Genomic DNA, 21,806 nt, shown 5'->3' with positions numbered 1-21,806 from the left:
GAAACAAGAGGGATTCTGACTCATGGAAATGGGGATGAAAACTTTGGAAATGGAAGGAAAAGCATGAGCCCGTTACTGAAGGCAGGACATACAGAGGGGGAGCGGAGCGGGAAGAGCTTGGAATGCCCTGGGGCCGGGGGTGGGGGGGCTGGGGAGCGTGGGGGGAAGCTGGGACCTCTTCAGGAGCGGTGGTAGGTGCTGGAGATGTCCCAGTCAGGAATCCACGTGTTTCAGGAAGCCTGTCTTAAGGAAACGTGGAGGATGGTTTGGAGGGGGCAGGAAGCTGTCAGGGAATTGCCGTGGGCTTTCCTCAGTGTAGGAACAGTGACGGGGACTATGATAGAGTTGTCGATGATCCCATCTAGGGATCAGGGTTCAGGGTACAAAGACTGCCCACCTGCCACTGTCCAATCACACCACTTCCTTACTCAGAGCCCTTCTCTGGCTCCCATGGCTCTCAGGATAAATCCTGGTGTCCTCCACCTGCCATTCAAGGTTCTTAATGAGCTGGCCCCTTCCTGCCTCTCCAGCCGCATCCTGACCTCTTCTCCCTACTCTAGCGATATATACCAACACGCCAACACGCCGTTCCCCTAACCAAATTCTTTTTTTTTTTAATTTTTAAAATGGCTTTATTTATTCATTTGAGACAGAGTGATACAGAGAGAGAGAGAGTATGTGTATGAACAGGGGGAGAGGCAGAGGGAGAGGGAGAAGTAGGCTCCCTGATGAGCCGGGAGCCCAACGTGGGGCTCCATCCCAGGACATGGAGACCATGACCTGAGCGGAAGGCAACCACTTAACCATCTGAGCCACCCAGGCAACCCCCCTACAACCGAATTCTTTTCTTAATGTCTGTGCCTTTGCACATGCTGTTCTTTCTACCGGGAAATACCTTTGTTCTCCCTCCCCCTTTGCTCAAACGCCTGCTACTCACTCTTCAGGGTTCAACGCAGGATGCCCCTCCCCCTTCAACCTCTCTCCCTTCCCAGACACCATGCGGAGCTTACCTGCATGCACGTTTCTCTCCTGGACTGTAAGCTTCCTGCAAGTGGAGAATGGGCTTACTTAACACATGGTTTTATTTATTCTTAACGCAGAAGTGTTAAGCATACTTGACACAGAGGGTGCGGGCTGAGAGGCTGCAGTGACCTTCAGCCTTTGCCTTAGACCAACTTTCCAAAGGCAAGATTTACCATCGTGGGCTGCTTTTGGTGTTAAATGCTGTCAGCTGACTAGAGCACACCGAGATGTGACACAAAGTTTGCCCCCCCCCCCTTCGCTGTTTCTCCTCCCTGGTCAGGGCAGCTTCTGGGGCTGTCTGGGTCTTTTCTTTTAAGATTTTATTTATTTATTTGACAGAGAGAGACACACGGCGAAAGAGTGAACACAAGCAGGGGGAGTAGGGGAGGGAGAAGCAGGCTCCCTGCTGAGCAGAGAGCCCAATGCAGGGCTCGACCTGAGATCATGACCTGAGCTGAAGGCAGGTGCTTAACGAATGAGCCACCCAGGCGCCCCCTTGTCTGGGTCTTTTCATTGAGGACACTCCCTAGCTGTAGCTACTCTATGTGGGTTTTCCAAATCAAGGACCTCAGGCCAGGACCCCAGTGGTAGACAGTCACTTCTGCTGTGTAGACAGGTCCCCTTCCTCCTCTAGGACTGTTCCACTTGGGGCAGCAGTAGCAGCAACACCTATTTTGGGAAATGTCTACATATGGCAGCATTCCATCTTCCTATTTCCTATTTGGGAAAATAGCCCAGGACCTGAGTAGAGCGAAGGAGGCTGAGGTGTGGCTGCCCGTAACTTCTGTCTATTTGCCAGTGATTTACTTGCCTGTGATTTGCACTAAGACAAAAAGAACTTTTGCATTATTGACGATCATTGATCACAGCCTTCCAAAAAGAGAGAGAGGTTGAGAGAGATGGAGGCCCCTGGCCAATGGCCCAACAGTAAACCAGGAGGGTGAGGTGTGGAGAAAGGAGGGGAGGGCCAGGTGGGAAGGGAATTTGTGGAGACAGAAGGACACAGAAGGACACCAAGAAGAAAGTCTGGAGGAGGCGCTGAGGGTGGGTGGGCCAGCTGTCAAACCGTCCTGCGGGCTTTGGAATGGGCCCCCCCTATGGCTGGTCTCTCCCTCTCCCCAGCTAAGGACACTTCACGACTGAAACTGTTGGCACGGAGAGTCACTTCATAAAGATAAAAGGGTCAATTCATCAAGAAGACGTAACAGTTTTAATGCTGGATGGACCTAATAACAAGGCGTCCAAATGCATGAAGAACCAAGTAGACAGAAAGCCCGCACGTACATGGAAGGCCAGCTCCCCCCGAGCCGCGTGGAGCGGACACGCGAACGCGCCCAGCTCTGTGTCTCGGCCACGGTCGCTTTTCCATGTCCACTTTGTGCTCAAGCCCTCTCTCAGTCCTGGTTGTCTGGGACGGGGCCCCTGCCTCCCTGAACTCAGCTCCCGTCATTCCCTTAGTCCCCCCACCGACCCTGACCGACCCCGACCGACCACGTGTGTGTGTGTGTGTGTGGGGGGGGTGTCCCTCGCTGGGAATCCCGGTTCCCCACACTGGGGCAGCGCCCAGTCCCCACCTCCCGCCTCCGCTCCTGAGGCCACCTCCTCTCTCTTTCCTTTCCCTACTTCATTTTCTTCCATACCATTTACCTCTACAAACATTTTATGTATTTTACTTATCACGTTCATATAAGCTCCCCTGGGTCCACATCTGTTTAGTGCACCATGTCCCCAGTGTCTAGAACATGCCTGATACACAAAGCAACAGTTATTTGTTAAACGAAAAAAAAAAAAAAACCCAACTAGGGATGAACACCCGAGACGGGCGCGGGAGGACCGAACGGGAGGCTCGGCTCTCAGCCCGGGGCTCTGGGCGTGGCCCCCCCTTGCGGACCCAGCCCTCCTCCTCCCCACTCGGCTCTCGTACAGGTGCGGCGCGGGGAGCGGGGGCGCCGGGCTGGGGCGGCGGCGGGGGCTCGGAGCTCCCCGCGGGGCCGGGGCAGGAGGGGGCCGAGCCTGCGGACCGCGGGCGGGGGGCCGAGAGGGGAGCGAGGCTCGCGGGGGAGGAGCTGGGGGAGGGGAGCGAGGAGGAGCGGCGCGCGCGGGAAGGGGAGCGCGGAGCGGGAGCCGCAGGGCGCCCGCCGGGGCGGAGGGAGGCGGGGATCGCGAGGGCGCGGGCCGGGCAGAGCCCCCGGGGCGGCGGGGCGGGCGGCGCCCGGAGCTCGGCGCGGGTCGCGGCGGAGATGCGGCGGCCGCCGGCGGAGAGACGCGGCGCTGCGCGAGGAAGCAGGACCCTGGCGGGCGAGCGTGGGGTCCGCACCTGCGTGGCCCGGAGCGGGTAAGCTCTCGGAGCCGAGTGCCGCCGGGGGTGGACGCGCCGGGGCCCTGGCGGCTGGGAGTCCGGCCGTGGCGGCCGTCCCGAGGGCGCTGGAGCGGGGAGGGGGCGCCACGGCTTGGGGCCTCCGTGACCCGCGGGGCCCCCTTCTCGGTGCCTTCGGACGGGAAGCGCGCGCGCGCGCAGGACAGAGGGTCTCGGAGGACCAATCCGACCCGCGGGGAGCGTCCGTGAGGGGCGCCGTCCCGGAGCCCCGGGGCGGAGTGGGGGCCGAGGCAGCGCCCGGAGACGGCTGCGGGATCCCAGGAGCGCATTCGGGGCACCCCCGCGCGGGGGCGACGTCTGGCCGGGCGGGGGGCGCGACCCTGGGTCGGGGGCTGTGACGCCCCCACGTGGCCCCGGGCGGCGGAGGGAAGCGGGGCGCTGCCCCCTGCCGGCCAGGTCGCGGTGCGGCGCAGCGCTGGGGCCAGCCCTTTGCCGAGGCGAGTGGAAAGAGCGTCCAGTGTGGAGCCTCGGCTTCCAGACCCGAAGCCCGGCGGGCCCGGACTTGCTTTGTGACCTTGGGCAGGTCACTGCATCTTTTCGAACTTCAGATTGCTCGTCTATCAAATGGAGGGGATACTTCTCCCACCCTGCACGATCCGTGGGAATAAAGGAACTGCTATAAGGATGCCTTTTTTTAGACTGTAAAGTTCTGTATAAATCCTAGCTAATCACAGAATGTCAGAACTGGAAGGGCACTAAGAAATCTGCTTTGCTGCAGACGGGGAGAGTGGAGATTTGATCGCGCCCAAGGTCACATTACTTGTAAGAGGATCTAAGACTTAGCCCCCTGCCTCACTGTTGGAAGTTCAACAGTTCAGCGCAGGTACTCTCCATCAGACTGCATTAGCAAACCGGGCTTGGCTATTTACTAGCTGCCTGACCTTGGGAAAGCCCTTTACCTCTCTGAGCCATGGCTTTCTCCCATGTGAAAAGGGTTAAGAATGCTGCCTTGCAGGCTTCCTTGTGCAAATCCAATGTGGTCATTGCTCAGCACAGCGCCTGGGCACTCAACAACTCAGCCATTAGCGGAAATCATTGCTCTGATTAGTGGGAGTCATCTCTCAATCTCTTCCTTGGAATTAGCCTCCAGTGTTTTCTGATTGAGCACACGTCTCTCCACTGTTCGGGGGCTTAGCCTTCCTCACAGAGACCTGGAGGGACTCTTTACTGACAGCAGCAAGTAAGGCCACTTGGACAGCTGAACCTTCTCCAGCTTTTGGTCCTGTCCAGCAGGTAGGGAGAAACGGGTGGTCTTTACTCTGGAGGCATCCGGGAAGCCAGGATCTAGCCACCGCCTGGAAGGGAGGGGCTGGCCAGCTGGACCTGACTGGTAGGGCTTAGGGCTTCCTCTCCTCCCCCTGGTGCCTAGTAACAGACCCAGAAATACAAGGGTGCTTCTCAGAGTTTGTCAGATGCATGGCGGATAATGAGGGTGAATGGACAGGGTCATCTCTTCTCTCCTAGGCTGCAGATGCATGACAGTTCTTGGTGAAGTGATGTGACTCTGAGTGAAAAGACATTCTCAGAGCTGGGAGTTCCCGGGACCTGAGAGGCCCCTCTCATTGTGGATGGTTAGGGGTCTGGGGCTCATGCAGAAGGGCAGGGGTCTGCCAAGGTCACTGGTGTCCTCCAGCAAGCCGAATTCTACGGACATCGTTCAGTCTTGAACTTTCTCTCTGAGTAGCAGATGACACGGCTGACCCCTCCTTTCCTCTGGACACACTTCTGGCTCCTGCGATGTGGCACTGTCATATTTTCCCTTCTTCATTTCTTCTTTTTGCAGGTTTATCCTTCTTTCTATAGCCATTAGCTGCTCTACTCCCCCAGGCCCTCTGCTCTGCTCATACTAGACACTCTCCCTGGGTGTCTCACCCACCCCCGCTGGCTTTAGTTACCACCTCTGTGCATGTGACTCATACAGATTTGTCCCCAGCAAAGATCTCTCCTCAGGCTGTAGACCTATCTAGGTATTGTCAGCCCCACATTGTTCTAGACACTGGGGATATAGCGATGGGCTTGTCAGAAGGCAAGTTTTGGGAGGGGGTAGGCGTGAGACAAGCAGAGAGGAGCAGAAAATACCAGATTGGGTGAGGTGCTAAAAGGAGCATCGAGCAGGATGATAGCCTAGAGAATGAGAGATCCTCGATTGTATTGGTCGGTCAGAGCTTTGCCAAGGAGGTGATATATATCTTTTAAAGATTTTATTTATTCCTTTGACAGAGATCACAAGTAGGCAGAGAGAGAGGAAGGGAAGCAGGCTCCCTGCAGAGAGCCCCATGCAGGGCTAGATCCTAGGACTCTGCCATCATGACCTGAGCAGAAGCTTTAATCCACTGAGAATTAAAGGCAGAAGCTTTAATACACTGAGTCACCCAGATGCCTCTCGTATATGCATTTGAAGAAGATAATTCAAGGGGCACCTGGGTGGCTCAGTGGGCTAAAACTTCTTTTTTTTTTTTTAAGATTTTTTTTTTTCATTTATTTGACAGACAGAGATCATAAGTAGGCATAAAGAGAGGCAGAAAGAGAGGGGGAAGCAGGTTCCCCACTGAGCAAAGACCCTGATGTGGGGCTTTATCCCAGGACCCTGAGATCATGACCTGAGCCAAAGGCAGAGGCTTCAACCCAGTGAGCCACCCAGGCGGCCCAAGGAGGTGATATTTAAGTGTGGGGTGGGCAGCTGGTAAGAGACAAAGTCAGAGAGGTAGGTGTCTTGGGCAGCAGACAGTGTAGGGCCTTGTGGGCTGTGGTGAGGATTTCGGATTTTGTTCTGACATGGGAGCCACTGGAGAGTTTCAAACTGGAGAGTGCAAATGCTATTATTTCTTCAGGGCTCACTGAAGCCTTACAAAGGAGTTCTCCTATACTGATTGCCATCCTACTGTGTCGTGGTCCCTGGTGGGCTGTGGGAATAGGTAGCTAGCTCTTCAAAGAGCTTCCAGGCATGGGCAGGGAGAGGCACAAACAGTCCTGGAGTCTGGAGAAGACTTCAAGGAGGAAGGTTTCGCATCTGGTTCACCAGAAAAGGCTTCCTGCAGTAAGTAGTTTTTTTTTTTTTTTAAAGATTTCATTTATTTATTTGACAGAGAGATCACAAGTAAGCAGAGAGGCAGGCAGAGAGAGAGGGGGGAGCAGGCTCCCCACTGAGCAGAGAGCCTAATTCGAGGCTCGATCCCAGGACCCTGAGATCATGACCTGAGCTGAAGGCAGCGGCTTAACCCACTGAGCCACCCAGGTGCCCCAGAAGTAAGTGGCTTTCAATAAGGACTTCAGATCAGAAGGCAGATGACATCAGGTATGCCTGAAGGGGAGTGGGATAGATTGTTTTTCCAGGCAGAGGGGAGTCAGCCTGAACCGGGACGTGAATGCCCCAGATGTGTGTGAGGAAGTCAGGGGAGAGGAGATGAGACTTGTAGGGAATTAGAGGTCAGGCTAGGGAAGAAGTCTGAGCTGTTCAGAGCAAGACCCTGGGTCTGCCCATGTATGTGCTGTGTGACCTTGAGCAGATTGCATGATCTTTCTGAGCCTCAACCTGCTCAGACATGAAAGGGAAATAACTGGGTAATTGCTGGGGGAGAAAGGGGCGGGGGAGGATGCCGAGTGCTGCGGGTAGGTGAATGGGAACGGGATTGTGCCTGCCAAGGAGGAAACCGGAGAGGCTGGTGTGGATGAGGAAGATGATGGCTGTATCGAGTTTGGGACCTGCCCAACTCCCATAAGTGGTGGAACGAGTGGACACATTTCAGCAAAGAGGTGACAGTTGAATTCAATCCTGGGAGTGAAGTTGCCTTTGGGTGGGTGGATGAGGGGTCCCCCTCACAGAGGGCGCTGGGCTTCACGACACATGTATACCACTCCCCCCCGCCCCTTGCAGAAATCAAGTCCAACAGGGAGACAGGCAATCAGCAAATGAGCCCACTGCGGTAGGGAGCGGGGAGTAACCAGTTCCATCTCTTGGGTCCAGAGGAACCTGGAGGGAACAGCCTGTGCGAAAGCTCAGAGGAGTGAGAGAACCACAGTGTATTTGCAGGAGGCCTCAGCCACGCTGGAGGTGGGGTTTTCTGCTGAGTGCACACAAAGAGGAGTGGGAAGGACTGGACCGTGCGGCCTCTGGACAGGTCAGCAACGGGAAGTGAAGAAGGATTCAGGGCGCATGAAGGGAAAAGTTCTCCAAGGATTCTTCCGTCTGTGGAATAGCTATCATTGGCCTCAACTACTGCCTTGTCCTCTAGCACTCCATTTCAGGGCTACTTTCCGAAGGGGTCTCAGGGTCACAGCAGGTCTCTCCTACATTCCCAGGGCTCCCTTCATGCTCCAGTGTCATCCTCAGTGATGTCTGTGGACCCAGGTTCCAGGAGCAGTTTTCCCGGGGCCGCCGGAAGTCTTCCGGGAACAGGGTCCACGTGTGCTTGGCACATGGTAAGGCTTTAAGCGAACAGCTGTGGAATGGTTGAAGAAACAGGCTCAGAGAGGTCGAGAAACTTGCCCAGAGTCACAGAGCTAGTAAGTGGCAGAGCAGGGAAGGAAATTCAGTCTACCTGACTCTAAAGCTTGTGTTTGTAACACAGCTGGATTATGGCTCCCAGCAGAGTGAGCAGATGGTGAAGAACAGGTTTTGGATCCCATAAGCACTAACAAATCCCGTGTTTCATTTCTAGGAAATGAATTCCTATTGTTCAAACCTTGTTTATCCAGTCTGGAGAAGACAGCATCTCACTTGTCCTGAAAGTGGTTTATTCACTCCATCAGCTCAAGTGCTGTCTGGGGACCCAGATGTGCAGCAGGGGTGGGGGGGCGGTTAGAGGGGTGGTAGCAGCGGGGTGAGCTCCAGGACCTGGGGATGTAGCCCTAGAGGCTTCTGGCAAAGTGTGGTCTGCCCCTCCAGTCTGCTCCAAGAATCACTCCCCTAGTATGGAAACCCAGACGGAGGTGACTGGGAGATTGGAAAATGTCAAAAATGTATGTGAGTTGGGCACAAGAGCCTCTGGATACTAATGTCCTTAGTCTCAAGTTCCTGCTGCAAATGGGAGGCATCTGAAGGAGCACTGATAGGAATCTGAAGACTTGGTCTTTGCCTATAACTCGCTGTGTGCCCTTGGGCAAGTGTCCTGCCCTCTCTGGGCCTCTCTCCCTGTCAGCACCACAAGGGAGTTGCAGTAAATGATTCCTGAGTCCTTCCTGCTCTGACACTCGGATCTTCTTAAGTCCTGGCGCTGACTTGGCTGTTATCTCCTGCACCGTTCACTGCGGTGCATGGAGCAGCCGCATTTACCTGGGAGCTTGTCGGCAATGCCGAATCTCAGGTCCTGCTCCCGCCCCACGGAATCAGCACCTGCGTGTTTCCTAAGGTCCCTAGGTAGCCCGTGGGTTCATTCCAGTGTGAGATGAGCTGCAGTGAGCGGCTGTTTCTGTCCTCGCTCTGGGCTGTGCTGAAAAGGTAGGTGGAGGATGGCGTGCATGCTTCCCTGGGGTCGGGGCGCATTCAGGTGCGAGTGGTGGAGCAGGTCCCCAGCAAAGAGTCTGTGAGTGTGTGCAGGCTTGCGTGGGCTATTTGTGCAGTGGAGGGCGGAGTGGAACACACTCACCTTTCCTGAGCGGTGGAGCAGGGAGGCGAGCAAGCCGGGTTCCTATCCTAGATCTGCAGGGTCTCAACAAGCCATTTATCTGAGCTGCGCTGGGCAATGGGAATAACACCAGTAAGACTGACTTTAGAGGGTGGGATTAGCCTTAAACGAGTGGATAAAGGAGACGTGCTGAGAACAGTGCCTGGCGCACGGGGAGCTCGTAATAGCGCCTGCCGTTCCTTTGCTGCTACTGCTGTTCCAGCCCCCGCGAGCGCTGCGCCGCAGACCGTCCCAGCCCCGCCCCTGGATTGCGGGAGTTCCCTGAGGACTGAGTCCCAAAATGACCCCTAGGGGGCGATAGCACCCCTTGTCGAGAACCCCTGGCTGGAGAGCACCACTATGCGATATAAACAGGAATCAAGCCACAAAGGTAATTTTAGATTTAGAAAATTTAGAGGTAGCTGTGTTAAAAGGAGAAGGAGAAGAAAGAAAGAAGAAGAAGAAGAAGGGGGGAGGGGGAGGAGGAGAAGGAGAAAGAAGAAGAAAGTGAAATGAATTTCACGTATGTTTTATTTACTCAATATGTCCAAAATATGATCAACTAACTGATAGAAAAAATTATTAGTGAGATATTTTACATTCTTTTTGAAACTCTTTGAAACTCAATACGTTTTACACTCCAGCCCATCTCAAGTAGCCACGTCTCAAGCCCTCAACTTAGACAACTGCCACATGTGGCCAGCAGTGATAGCTATCCGAGAATTTTTTTAGCACTGGCTCTCATTCCCAGCTGTGTCAGATATTACCCACATGGCCCTGGGCTAGTCATTTCACCTCTCTGGACCTCAGTTTTTCCGTCTGTAAAATGGGGGTACTAAGTCTGTCTCCAAGCTGTAGTATGAGAGGCAGATGGAGAGAGTTTAAAACCCCTTTGCCCGCTTTCCCACAAGCAGGGGAGGAAATCCGGTGAGTTGTCAACCACAAAGCCTTTGTGCAAGGCTTAGTCGTTCAAGGTGGTCCCTTCCCTACTGAACACTGGTAATAACTCAGTGCAAAGCCGTAAGTAGGAAGGTGTTGCCTTCTCAGACTTCCCTAGCTGTTGCAAAGGTCTGGAAAACAGGCTTCACCTGTCTTGGATTTTTTATTTTTATTTTTTTAACATTTTAATTATTAGAGAGCGAGAGGGAGCATAAGCAGAGGGGAAGGGCAAGGGGAGAGGGGAGAGGCAGGCTCCCCGAGCTGAGCAGGGAGCCCCAGTCAGGGCTCAATCTCAGGATCATGACCAGAGCTGAAGGTAGATGCTTAACCAACTGAGCCACCAAAGCACCCCAAACCCTTGCATTTTCAAGATGGAGACACTGAGGCACAGAGCAGGAACTGACTTATCCAAGGCCAAAGAGTTTATGGCAGAACGAAGCAAAGATCAGGGCTTCCCACTCAGGTCAAGCTCTGTTAGCGCCCCTTCCTCTTGCTCTGGGCTAGGTGTCTGGGCTCTAGGGGTTAACTAAGCCATGGTCACTGCACTCAAGGTCCAGTGATGGAGACAGTCCAGCATGGTAAGAGCTGTGGTGGTAGGAGTCCAGAAGCGGGGTATCTAACCCAAGCTGGGCTGTGGATAGAAAGTTAGGGAAGGCTTCCTGGGGCGATGCCAGAGCTTAGTCCTAAAGTGTAACAAACCATGTAACAAACCACCCCCAAACTCAGTGGATTAAGAAGGCATTTATTCCTATGAATCCTGCATCTGGAGACCGGCTGATTTAATCTGAAATTGGCTGGGCATTTCTGCTGGTTTAGCAGGGTTCACACAGGCATCTGCTGGTCCACTGAGAGCCTCTGTCCTAGGCTGGCTTTGCCTGGGGGCAGTTGGCTGGAGTGACTCTCTGCTCCATGTATCTTTGCCTCCTCTAGGGACCGGTAGGCTCACTCCTACATGTGTTCATGGCAGTGGCCGAGTGTAAGCAGAAACCTGCACAGCCTCTTGAGGACTAAATTTGGAACTGGCTCACTGTCCCTTCTGCTTCATTCTGTTGACCACAGCTAGTTCACACTGAACCTAAACTTGAGGGACAAGGAAATCTCCCCCTTCTTTTGACGGGTGCTGGTGGAGGCAGCATGAGATAGTAGAAGCACGGAGCTGAGCTGAGAAGGGTGGGAAACCGTACTGTGTGATCTTAGACAAGGCATGTACCTCTCTGGGCATCAGCAATCCCAGCCGATCGGGTTGGATTGCATCATTTAACGTGTTTCTTCTAAATCAGGTTTGCCAGGGAGGGGCTGTTCATTATAACTAACCATGGAGCGTTCACTATATGGCTGGGCTTTCTGTTCAACTCACTCAAACATAACAGCACTTTGAGGTTGGTATTGTTATTGTCCACACTTTCTTTCTTTTTTTAAAGATTGTATTTTATTTTACTTTTTTTTTTTTTTAAAGATTTATTTATTTGACAGACAGAGATCACAAGCAGGCAGAGAGGCAGGCAGAGAGAGAGGAGGAAGCAGGCTCTCTGCTGAACAGAGAGCCCGATGTGGGGCTCGATCCCAGGACCCTGGGACCATGACCTTAGCCGAAGACAGAGGCTTTAGCCCACTGAGCCACCCAGGCGCCCCCATTATTTTACTTTTTTTTTTTTTTAAAGATTTTATTTATTTATTTGACAGAGAGAAATCACAAGTAGATGGAGAGGCAGGCAGAGAGAGAGAGAGGGAAGCAGGCTCCCCGCTGAGCAGAGAGCCCGATGCGGGACTCGATCCCAGGACCCTGAGATCATGACCTGAGCCGAAGGCAGCGGCCTAACCCACTGAGCCACCCAGGCGCCCTACTTTTTTTTTTTTTAGAGGTTTTATTTATTTGAGAGAGAGAGTGTACAAGCAGGGAAAGGGGCAGAGGGACAAGCAGACTCCCCACTGAGTGGGGAGTCCAACAGGAGGCTTGATTGCAGGATGCTGAGATCAGGACCTGAGCCAAAATCAGATGCTTAACCATCTCAGCCATCCAGGCACCGCAGATTTTATTTTTTTTTAAAGCAGTTTTTTTTTTTTTTTTTGGACAGACAGAGATCACAAGTAGGCAGATAGGGAGGAGGAAGCAGGCTCCCTGCTGAGCAGAGAGCCCGATGCGGGGCTTGATCCCAGGACCCTGGGATCATGACCTGAGCCGAAAGCAGAGGCTTTAACCCACTGAGCCACCCAGGCGCCCCTTATTTTTTTTTAATATTTTATTTATTTATTTGACAGAGATGACAAGTAGGCAGAGAGGCAGGCAGAGAGAGAGGAAGGGAAGCAGGCTCCCTGCTGAGCAGAGAGCCCAACATGGGGTTTGATTCTAGGGCCCTGAGATCATGACCAGAGCCAAAGGCAGAGATTTTAACCCACTGAGCCACCCAGGTGTCCTCCAGATTTTATTTTTAGGCAGTCTCTATACCCAGTGTGGTGCTTGAACTCACAACCCTGAGATCAAGAGTTGCACATTCCACTGAGTGACTCAGCCAAGCCCCCCTCATCCCCATCTTCCCTATGAAGAAACAGCGCAAAGAGGTGAAGGGAAAGGCCCCGGGGCTTCCATCAGTGCAGGTCAGTTTTGCCTGTTCTTGAACTTCATGATGTTTAAATCACGTGTGCTGTGTCATAATGTGCAGCTTCTTGGGTTCAGCATGACGCCTGTTCCTTCTACGTGGTTGTGCGAGGCAAGGAGCTGGAGCTCCTTCTCGCTGGTGTGCAGTATTCTACTGCATGAGTCTGCCGCAGCTCATTTCTCCGTTCTACGGCGGCTGTCTGTTGGGATAGTTTTCCGTCTGTGGCTGTTAAACCGTGCCTGTGTGAACGATTCTTGCACAAGTGGTTTGGCGGACATACGTGCAGGTTTTTGTTGGTTATATGGCTGCGAGTAGAAGATTTTCGTAAGAGGTTTGGCTTCTTAAAATTTTTTACATTTTCCAGATTTTATAATTAGAGAAACAGGTGAAGGATAGACTTGCTTGTGAAACGAATTAGAAGTCAGCTCTTGGGCTCAGATACAGACAGACAGACACACCCATGTTAACTCTTTTCCAGTTTTCTCCATATATATTACTTCACACTCACAACACCCCCAGAGAGGTAAACTTGATGCCCTGATTTTACAGAGGAGGAAACTAAGGTTGAGGGAGGTCCCATGCCCTGGAGAGGAGAGGGCCATAGCTGTGGATGCACTTTGTAAAATATAAAGCATTCCTCAGATTTGTGGAGAATGATTTCCCCATCCAGGGCTCACTCAGCCATACCACACGGCTTCTAGAGAAAGCACAGACACAGATTTCTCTGGGTGGGGGGATCTATCCTACCATAACAAATCTTTATCACAGAGCCCAGGGTTTTTTTCTTCCAAAAAGATGAGACTGACTTCTGAGGATACATTAAACCCATATATCCTCTTGGTTTCTGGCAAGGTTTTATGACTCTGTTCAAATAAAGATCCTTCAGAAAGGGGAGGTGACTGATCTTTCTGCAAACGGAATGAGCCCTGGGTAGGAAGCCCTTGTTAAAAGGGCTACAAAGAGCCCCTGCTGTGGACCAGGCTCTCATCCTTCCCACTGAACCCACAGAGCAGTTCTGGGAGAAAGGTGCTATTACCCCAATTTACAGATAGAAGAAGAAAAGCCCAGGAGGTGAAATGACTTGCCTCCACCCCACAGTTGGGACTGTTTGGGGGAAAAGAAACTCAGTCTTATTACCACTTCCCAGGGTCCATTGGACTGTTTCTCAGTCCATTTAAACTGACTCCACCGGGAAAAGCAGGAGCCGGTACCAGTGAGGATTCCTGGGTACAGAGGTTGCTCATGGACATCCAGGAATAGGAAGGAGTGCCATTGGATCTGGAAGGTTCCTTCCACTTCCTCTCTTGGGACAGGGGATTCCCCTGTCTCTCTGCTCTTTTCTCTGTCTACTCCCTTCTCCTACATTTCTCTGCAGACCTGTTTTCTTATTTACCTATGGTTTTTCTGCTGCCCCCAAACCTGCCCTGGCCTTGGTCTTAGCCATGGCCAGATTTCAGCCTCAGGGTCCTTGACTTGCAGGTTGCACCTCCTCCGTTGTCAATCTTCCCAGCTCCTCGCAGTCTCCTTGCTAAATTCCCAGGAGAGAATCTGGATGGCTCATTTGGGGTCATGTGTCCGCTGGTCCAATCAGCGAAGCTCAGAAGTGGTCTGCGCCACAAGCTAAGATTGACACCCTGCTTTTCCCCTCCCTCTCACTGGAGAGATGCTAGCGCTGAGAGTATATGGTATGGCTGGGGTCTGTGCGGTCTAGACTCCGCAGGGAGACACCACTGGGCTGAGGGGAATCCTTGCTGCTGCTGCTGCTGCTGCTGCGGTAGTTTATAGGGGTGCGTTCAACAAGGGAGAATCTCCCTGGTATGGATGGTAGTTCAGACAGTGGCAGACATGACTCACTAAAATGCACAGGGATGGCTTGTTGGACAGTAGACTGAGGAGACCTCATTGCCTGCAGACCTGAATTTGGTTGGACACATCATAGAGAAACCAGAGAAGTCATCACTCACTCTGTCAGGCGTTTGGATCGATGGTCTTACCGGTTCTCCCCAAGCTTCCGTGAGGTCCAGATTATCAGCTCCAATCACAGAGGCAGTGCACGCCCAGAGAGCTTGCATGACTTGCCCAACGGCCATAGCAAGAAAGTGGAGCAACAGGAATTGGAACCTGATCCTACCTGACTTAAAATGTATGCTTTGAGGGGCACCTGGCTGGCTCAGTCCGTTAAGTCTCTGGCTCTTGATTTTGGCTAAGGTCATGATCTCAGGGTCCTAGCATTGGGCTCCCTGCTCAGCAGGGAGTCTGCTTGAGTATTCTGTCTCACTTTCCTTCTTCCCCTTCCCCTGCTCATGCTCTTTCTGTCTCTCAAGCAGATATATATATTTCAGAGGCACCTGGGTGGCTCAGTGGGTTAAGCTTCTGTCTTCAGCTCAGGTTATGATCTCGGGGTCCTGGGACGGAGTCCTGCATCGGGTTCTCTGCTCAGCTGGGAGCCTAATTCCTCCTCTCTCTCTCTCTGACTGCCTCTCTGCCTAGTTGTGATCTCTCTCTGTCAAATAAATAAACAAAATTAAAAAAAAAAAAAAATATATATATATATATATATATATATATATTTTAAAAGATGTATGCTTTTAGCCACTGCCTGCCATCTTTATACCCTTGTTATACTTGCCAAAGTCTCTATAGTTAGTACACATCACATACATGATCTTACTGGAAGTATGAAACATCCTTTGGGGCAGCATACCAATACTTATATTTCCATTTTACCAAGGAAAAAACTAAGGGTCCAAGAGAAGTCATGACTTATCCTTAGTTACCTGATGGTCGGTGGCAGAGCTGGGACCAGAACCCAGATCTTCTGGATTCAAATGTATCAACAGGTATTACTGCATCAAAATGTGTCCGTGTCATTGCTGATAGTATGGTTCTTTTTTTTCAAATGTACAAAATTGATTGTCTAAGAGAAATAATTACAAATATATCATTCCCTATAAAAAATTATGTATTATAATATACATACAGTTCAAAGAATAATCATCAACATTCATGTACCTACCACCACCTTAAAAAACTGCACAATCTCATTCCTGCCTTTTTTCCCCTCCAGGGGTGACCACAATCCTGGATTTTACATTTAACATTTCCTTGCTTTTCCTTATGGCTTCACCAACATATATTTATGTCTCTAAACACTTTGTTTCTCCCTGCGTGTTTGCGACTTTGGCACTCAGTGTTGCTTGTGAAAAGCACCCACTTGAATACAGCTTTGGCTTATTGAGGTTGGCTTCTCCGCGGGGCCCTGGCACAGGGATACGCCACATTCTACCACTCTCCTGTGGATGGACATTTCGGTGGTTTCTAGTTGTTTCTAGTCCGTGCCATGGTGACCATTCTTGTTCCTCTCTGCTGATGAACACAGAGAAGAACCTCCCTGTGATCCACACCTGGGAGCAAAATGACTGGGCCATGAGGTAATCCTTGCATTCTCAGCTTTATGAGATAATATCAGAGTGTTGGCCAACGAGATTCCTCCTCTTTCCACTATGCTGGTGGTAGGTGACCATTCCGTTGGTCCACACCCTCATGGGGTGCCGCGCAGCAGGATCAGATTGAAAACGTCTTCCTTGACTGCTGGTTGAATGTGCTATCTCACTGTTGCTTTCATTTGTATTTTTTTGTTTTATTATCTGAAGTGCGATAGGAGAGGCAGCTGCTTATAGAGCTACAGTCTTTATCGCCAAAGGTAGCAGGATTGTGGGAAATTTCTCCAACGTTGTTGAGGGTGGGGAAGGACAGCAGGCAGGAGAGGAAGGAGAGAGCTTCAGAATCATGTGGCTTCCCTCAAAATTCCAGCCCAGCATTCCCGACCAAGGCAAGCTACCCTGTCCTTCCAAGATGTCACCCACCAGCCTCCCAGGCCTCTCTGAGCCCACGCCTTTCACTGAGTGAGGCCATCGGAATGCCTGGAACCCAAGGGACGGCCACATGGATGGGTTTGTGAGGCAAGCGCACAGCCCTCCATAAGAAATGACTGCACCTGGTCTGTCTGGAAGGAAGAGCATTCCAAACAGTCCAACCCAACTTCACATTTTCCATGTGAACCAAAGTGGGAAGAAAACTTGAGCCAGAGGTGGAGCATGGGGTGAGAGGGTCGGAGAGAGCATCATTTTCACCTATCCCTGTGAGGCCCCAAACCAGTTTCACTCCTGGAAGCACATGTGCCTTAAGGCTTTTCTTCCTGATCCAGGCAGTGTGGAGAAGAATGGAAATCTCAAGAATGACTCCAGACCCAGTTTTTCCACTTCTAGCTGGGTGACCTTGGGCAGATGACATCACCTCTCTGCTCACTTATAAGGTGGGGCCATAATGCCCATGTCACAGTGGGAGACTCTTGGCCCCAGGGCTAGCTCAGTGCCTACAACATAGCAGGAACTTTATAAAAGACCTAATAATAATAATAATATCTTTTCAACTTTGGGAATGTTCTTGAGCAGGCTAAGATTAAGATTGGTTTTCTTGGGGTGCATGGGTGGCTCAGTCACTTAGGTGTCTGACTCTTGATCTCAACTCAGGTCTCAGTCTCAGGGTTATGAGCTCAAGACCTGCATTGGGCTCCGTGCTGGGGTCAAGTCTACATTAAAAAAAAAAAAAAAAAAAAAACCCAACAGATTTGTTTTCTTTTTTTTTTTACTTTTTAAAGATTTTATTTATTTATTTGATGGGGAGATCACAAGTGGGCAGAGAGACAGGCAGAGAGAGAGGGGGAAGCAGGCTCCCTGCTGAGCAGAGAGCCCGATGCAGGGCTCAATCCCAGGACCCTGAGATCATGACCTGAGCTGAAGGCAGAGGCTTTAACCCACTGACACCCAGATGCTCCAGATTTGTTTTCTTAAATTGAGAATGTTTCCCCTCTTCTAGGAATATATATGTTATTAAAGATTTTATTTATTTATTTGAGAGAGAGGGAGACAAAGAAAGAGCATGAGTAGGAGGAAGGGAAGAGGAAGAGGCAGGCTCCCCACTGAGCAGGGAGCCAAGGTGGGGCTCTATCCCAAGATTCTTGGATCATGACCTGAGCTGAAGGCAGACGCCTAACCGACTGAGCCACCCAGGTGCCCTGGGAAGATACATTTTTTTTAAGCTGAAGTTCCCCCAGTTTGAGGACTGGAAGAGAAACTATTGCATTGTTGTGGTTTAGTTTCTTAATGGTTTAAAAACCAGTCAATCAATGGACACAGACTGAACTTTCCCAACAAGTCCCTGAGCCTTTCTGCTGAGTCAGATGGTAATGAGACTTGAGACTTGACATCGCTCAGTGTTTACTGGGTTTCAGAGGCCGGCCTTGCTAGGAGTGATGGAAGCTGTCGAGACAGGTAGGGTGGCTGTCTCGAAGACAAAATCTGAGACTCAGAAAAGGGTAAGGGATTTGCCCAAAGTCATACAGGAGGGTGGGAGAGAGGAGGGATTGTAGCCCAGATTGTCCTACCCAAGCCAAGCTCCCCCCTGCACCCAGCTCCTCCCACCTCTGGTGCCAGCCCCCTCCTGAGCCTTCTCTGCTACCCCGCCTCTGTTCTCTGTGCTCCAGCCAGCTGGGCTCTTTCCCAAGCCTTCACTTTCTGACCTCTGGCCCTTCGCTCTTCCCTTTCCAGCCACCAGGAATGCCATCCTTCCTGACCTTGACTATTGAAATCTTCTTAATGTAGCTACCCATTGGAGCTATATACAGCCCTTAAGAATGATGTTATGGGAATGACTGATGGAACAAAGTTCAAAATATATTAAGTTGCAAAACACACAAACTATGAAATAAATTCATACATAATTATAATCACATTTTTAAAGTGTGTATATATAAATCTGCCTGGCCAGCTCTATCCCAGGGGGCTACCAGTAGGCCCCACAGTCTTCAGCTGGGGTTGTGCGAGAGATGGGCCTTAATAGAGTGCCATCTGCTTTATCTTACCCCTATTATCTTGTACCAGAGGCTCCAAGCTCCAAGAAACCTTTGGCTTGACCATGTTCCAAATCCTGAAACCCAGATTCAAGCACACAGAAGAGAAAATGAGTCTTTAAGGGTTTTTTTTGTGACAACATTGCCAGTTTCCATTTAGAAAGCTGAATATAGGGGCACCTGGGTGGCTTAGTCACTGGGCATCTGCCTTTGGCATGGGTCCTGGTTCCAGGGTCCTGGGATCGAGCCCCAGCATCGGGCTCCCTGCTCTGTGGGAAGCCTGCTTCTCCCTTTCCCACTCCCCCTGCTTGTGTTCCCTCTCTCTCTGTGTCTCTCTCTCTCAAACCAATAAATGGAATCTTAAAAAAATAAAAATAAAAAGATTAGTTTAAAAAAAAAGAAAGCTGAATATATTTTCTGGAGTTGAACTTTCACCATGAAAAATGCTCATTGTTGTAATTTCTGCAATTAACTTCTCTGCTAACCAAAAGGTGTTTTTGTTTTTTTGTCTTTGTGTTTATTTTAAGAATCATGCATGCCCACTCTAGGAAATTTGAAAAATTTTTTAAGAATAGAAGAAAGGGGGCCACTCCTGTAGCTCAGTGTGGGTGAGCATCTGCTTTCAGCTCAGGTCATGATCTCAGAGTCCTGGGATCGAGCCCCACGTCAGGCTCCCTGCTCAGTGGAGAACCTCCTTCTCCCTCTGCCTGCTTCTCCCCCTGCTTGTGTATGCGCGCTCTCTCTCTCTCACTCTCGCTCTATCTCAAATAAATAAATAAAATCTAAAAAAAAAAATAATCGAAGAAAGTCTCTAGGGCAAAATACATTGTAAAAATTTGATATCTTTCCTGGTGACCTTTTTTTTTTCTTCTTCTGTGCACAGAGTTGTTTTGTTTAGTTTTCGTTGTTGCTGAGCAAATAGAATGATGGTTTCTGATTCATAACTTACAAAGCTGATTTCATGTATTTATAACAAGCCTGTGATGCTTCCAGAGGCTCTGCCCCCTCTGGGAATTGTGGGGGTGGGACTTGTTGGTCTCCCCTGTGTTCTCCTGACACTTTTGACAATGCTAGTTTCACTGTGTCACTGCTAGCACTAAGCAGTGTGCTTTTAAACTTAGAGTTCATCTCAAGTGTCTCAATTGTCCTTCTAGAACCTAACTCTTGCCTTCTTTTCTTTATTAAGTCCCAGAGCTCTGGACGTGTGCCCTTCTTGATGAATCCTCAGTGATCGGTTTGTTTTGCCTTCTCTAAGCTCATGCATACTTCAAGTCTTGGGAACCAGAATGTTTTGTCTGTTTGGGCTCAAAGTGATCAGTGGGACGGGAACCAAAGTTAAGTGCCTCATGATGTGTCAAGATGAACTTAGGAAAATGGTGAGCTGTTGACCGGACTACTTCTGAGAATCTGCTGGTACTTCTTTTCGTCTCTGGTTTTAAAAGCTCCCCAGAGGCAACCTGAAACCCTGACTCTTCTCAGAATAGGATGGGGGAAATTCCAAAGTTCTCATTAAACACATTTATCCCTCAAGCTTTGGAAGGAGCCCAAATGCCAAAAGTGAGAATCCCAAAGCAATGTCCACATTAGTGTGAGCTCCTGATAAATGTCTAACAAATTCAGCATGTGTCCTCTGGGCTTGAAGAGTTGCTGGGCAAAGTTCCAGAATAGTGAGACGTCTTGGGATTTATCCAGTTTAGGAAAGACCTTTAATTACCAGCTGTCACCTCACTGTTTTCAAATAGTCAAGTCTTGAGGTCTTTTCACTGTGGGCCATACTGATGGAGGGCCCCCACCAGCGTGAAGCAGAAGGATGACCTTGTCCCATAGGCAAGACAACTGTGAAGGGAGCTGTGTGTGTCCAAGTCTGCGAGAAGAGAGAGCCACCTAGAATGTCCCCGCCAAACCAGTCCCTGGAAGGCCTTCTCCAGGAGGCCTCCAATAGATCCCTGAATGCTACGGAAACCCCAGAGGCTTGGGGTCCAGGGACACTCCGGGCCCTCAAGATCTCCCTTGCTTTGCTCCTTTCCATCATCACAGTGGCCACGGCCCTCTCCAATGCCTTTGTTCTCACCACCATCTTCCTCACCAGGAAGCTCCATACTCCAGCCAACTATCTCATTGGCTCCCTGGCCATGACTGACCTCTTAGTCTCCATCTTGGTCATGCCCATCAGCATCGCCTACACCACCACTCGCACCTGGAGTTTTGGCCAAATCCTGTGTGACATCTGGCTGTCTTCCGACATCACGTGCTGCACGGCCTCCATCCTGCATCTCTGTGTCATTGCTCTGGACAGGTACTGGGCCATCACGGATGCCCTGGAGTACAGTAAACGCCGCACAGCCGGCCGGGCGGCCGCCATGATCGCCACCGTCTGGGTCATCTCCATCTGCATCTCCATCCCGCCACTCTTCTGGCGGCAGGCCAAAGCTCACGAAGAGATGTCGGACTGCCTGGTGAACACGTCTCAGATCTCCTACACCATCTACTCCACCTGCGGGGCCTTCTACATCCCGTCTCTGCTGCTCATCATCCTCTACGGCCGCATCTACGTGGCCGCCCGGAACCGCATCCTGAACCCGCCTTCGCTCTACGGGAAGCGCTTCACCACCGCCCAACTCATCACCGGCTCTGCGCGGTCCTCGCTCTGCTCCCTCAGCCCCAGCCTCCACGAGGGGCACACCCACACAGCTGGCTCCGCTCTCTTCTTCAACCACGTGAAAATCAAGCTGGCCGATAGTGTCCTGGAGCGCAAGAGGATCTCCGCGGCTCGAGAAAGGAAAGCCACGAAGACGCTGGGGATCATCCTGGGGGCCTTTATCATCTGCTGGCTACCCTTCTTTGTCGCATCTCTGGTCCTCCCCATCTGCCGGGACTCCTGCTGGCTCCACCCCGCCGTCTTTGACTTCTTCACCTGGCTTGGCTATCTCAATTCCCTCATTAATCCCATAATATACACTGTCTTTAACAAGGAGTTTCGGCACGCCTTTCAGAAAGTTGTCCACTTCCGGAAAACCTAGTCTTATTTGCGGGTGACTCTTGTGATCTGTTGCATCCTGTAACCCACTGGAATTGTCTTGTTTATTTTTCCTGAGATTTGGGTCCATCCTGATATGTTGGGTTTGGGTTTGACCAATAGAATTGTTCAGCGTTCTTCTTCCTGTTGTCTTCTTGACTTCTGTGCCACCCAAAGTGGGGCAGCTTTGTGAAGGGTGACAAGACTGAAGATTCCACTTAGCATATTTTCACGGCTCATCCATGTTGGGAGAAATGGGATCCCTAGGATTCCCCGTTGATTGAATTCAGATGGGAAACTGTCCGACTCTACAGAGAGACCCTGGGTTCAAATGGGAGGC

The 21,806-nt window shown here is 51.1% G+C and overlaps 1 protein-coding gene across 2 annotated transcripts; it reads left to right on the top strand.

The window, feature by feature from the left end:
• Positions 1 to 3,218: 3,218 nt before the first annotated feature.
• HTR1D (5-hydroxytryptamine receptor 1D) lies at positions 3,219 to 21,606 on the top strand. Of its 2 annotated transcripts, none has more exons than XM_059137399.1 (2): positions 3,219 to 3,358; positions 19,637 to 21,606. In XM_059137399.1, exon 2 carries the CDS (start codon positions 20,340 to 20,342, stop codon positions 21,468 to 21,470), a length of 1,131 nt encoding a protein of 376 aa, XP_058993382.1. In that variant the 5' UTR covers positions 3,219 to 3,358; positions 19,637 to 20,339; the 3' UTR covers positions 21,471 to 21,606. The 2 variants fall into 2 exon arrangements, with proteins under 2 accessions (XP_058993382.1, XP_058993383.1); XM_059137400.1 differs by lacking the exon at positions 3,219 to 3,358 and adding an exon at positions 15,290 to 15,379.
• The last annotated feature ends 200 nt before the right edge of the window (positions 21,607 to 21,806 follow it).

The sequence above is a fragment of the Mustela lutreola genome, chromosome 10, assembly GCF_030435805.1.
Source record: "Mustela lutreola isolate mMusLut2 chromosome 10, mMusLut2.pri, whole genome shotgun sequence".
In the NCBI taxonomy this organism is placed as follows: Eukaryota; Metazoa; Chordata; class Mammalia; order Carnivora; family Mustelidae; genus Mustela; species Mustela lutreola.
The sequence above is the reverse complement of the archived record's forward strand: the minus strand, read 5'-3'. Positions and strand labels throughout refer to the sequence as shown.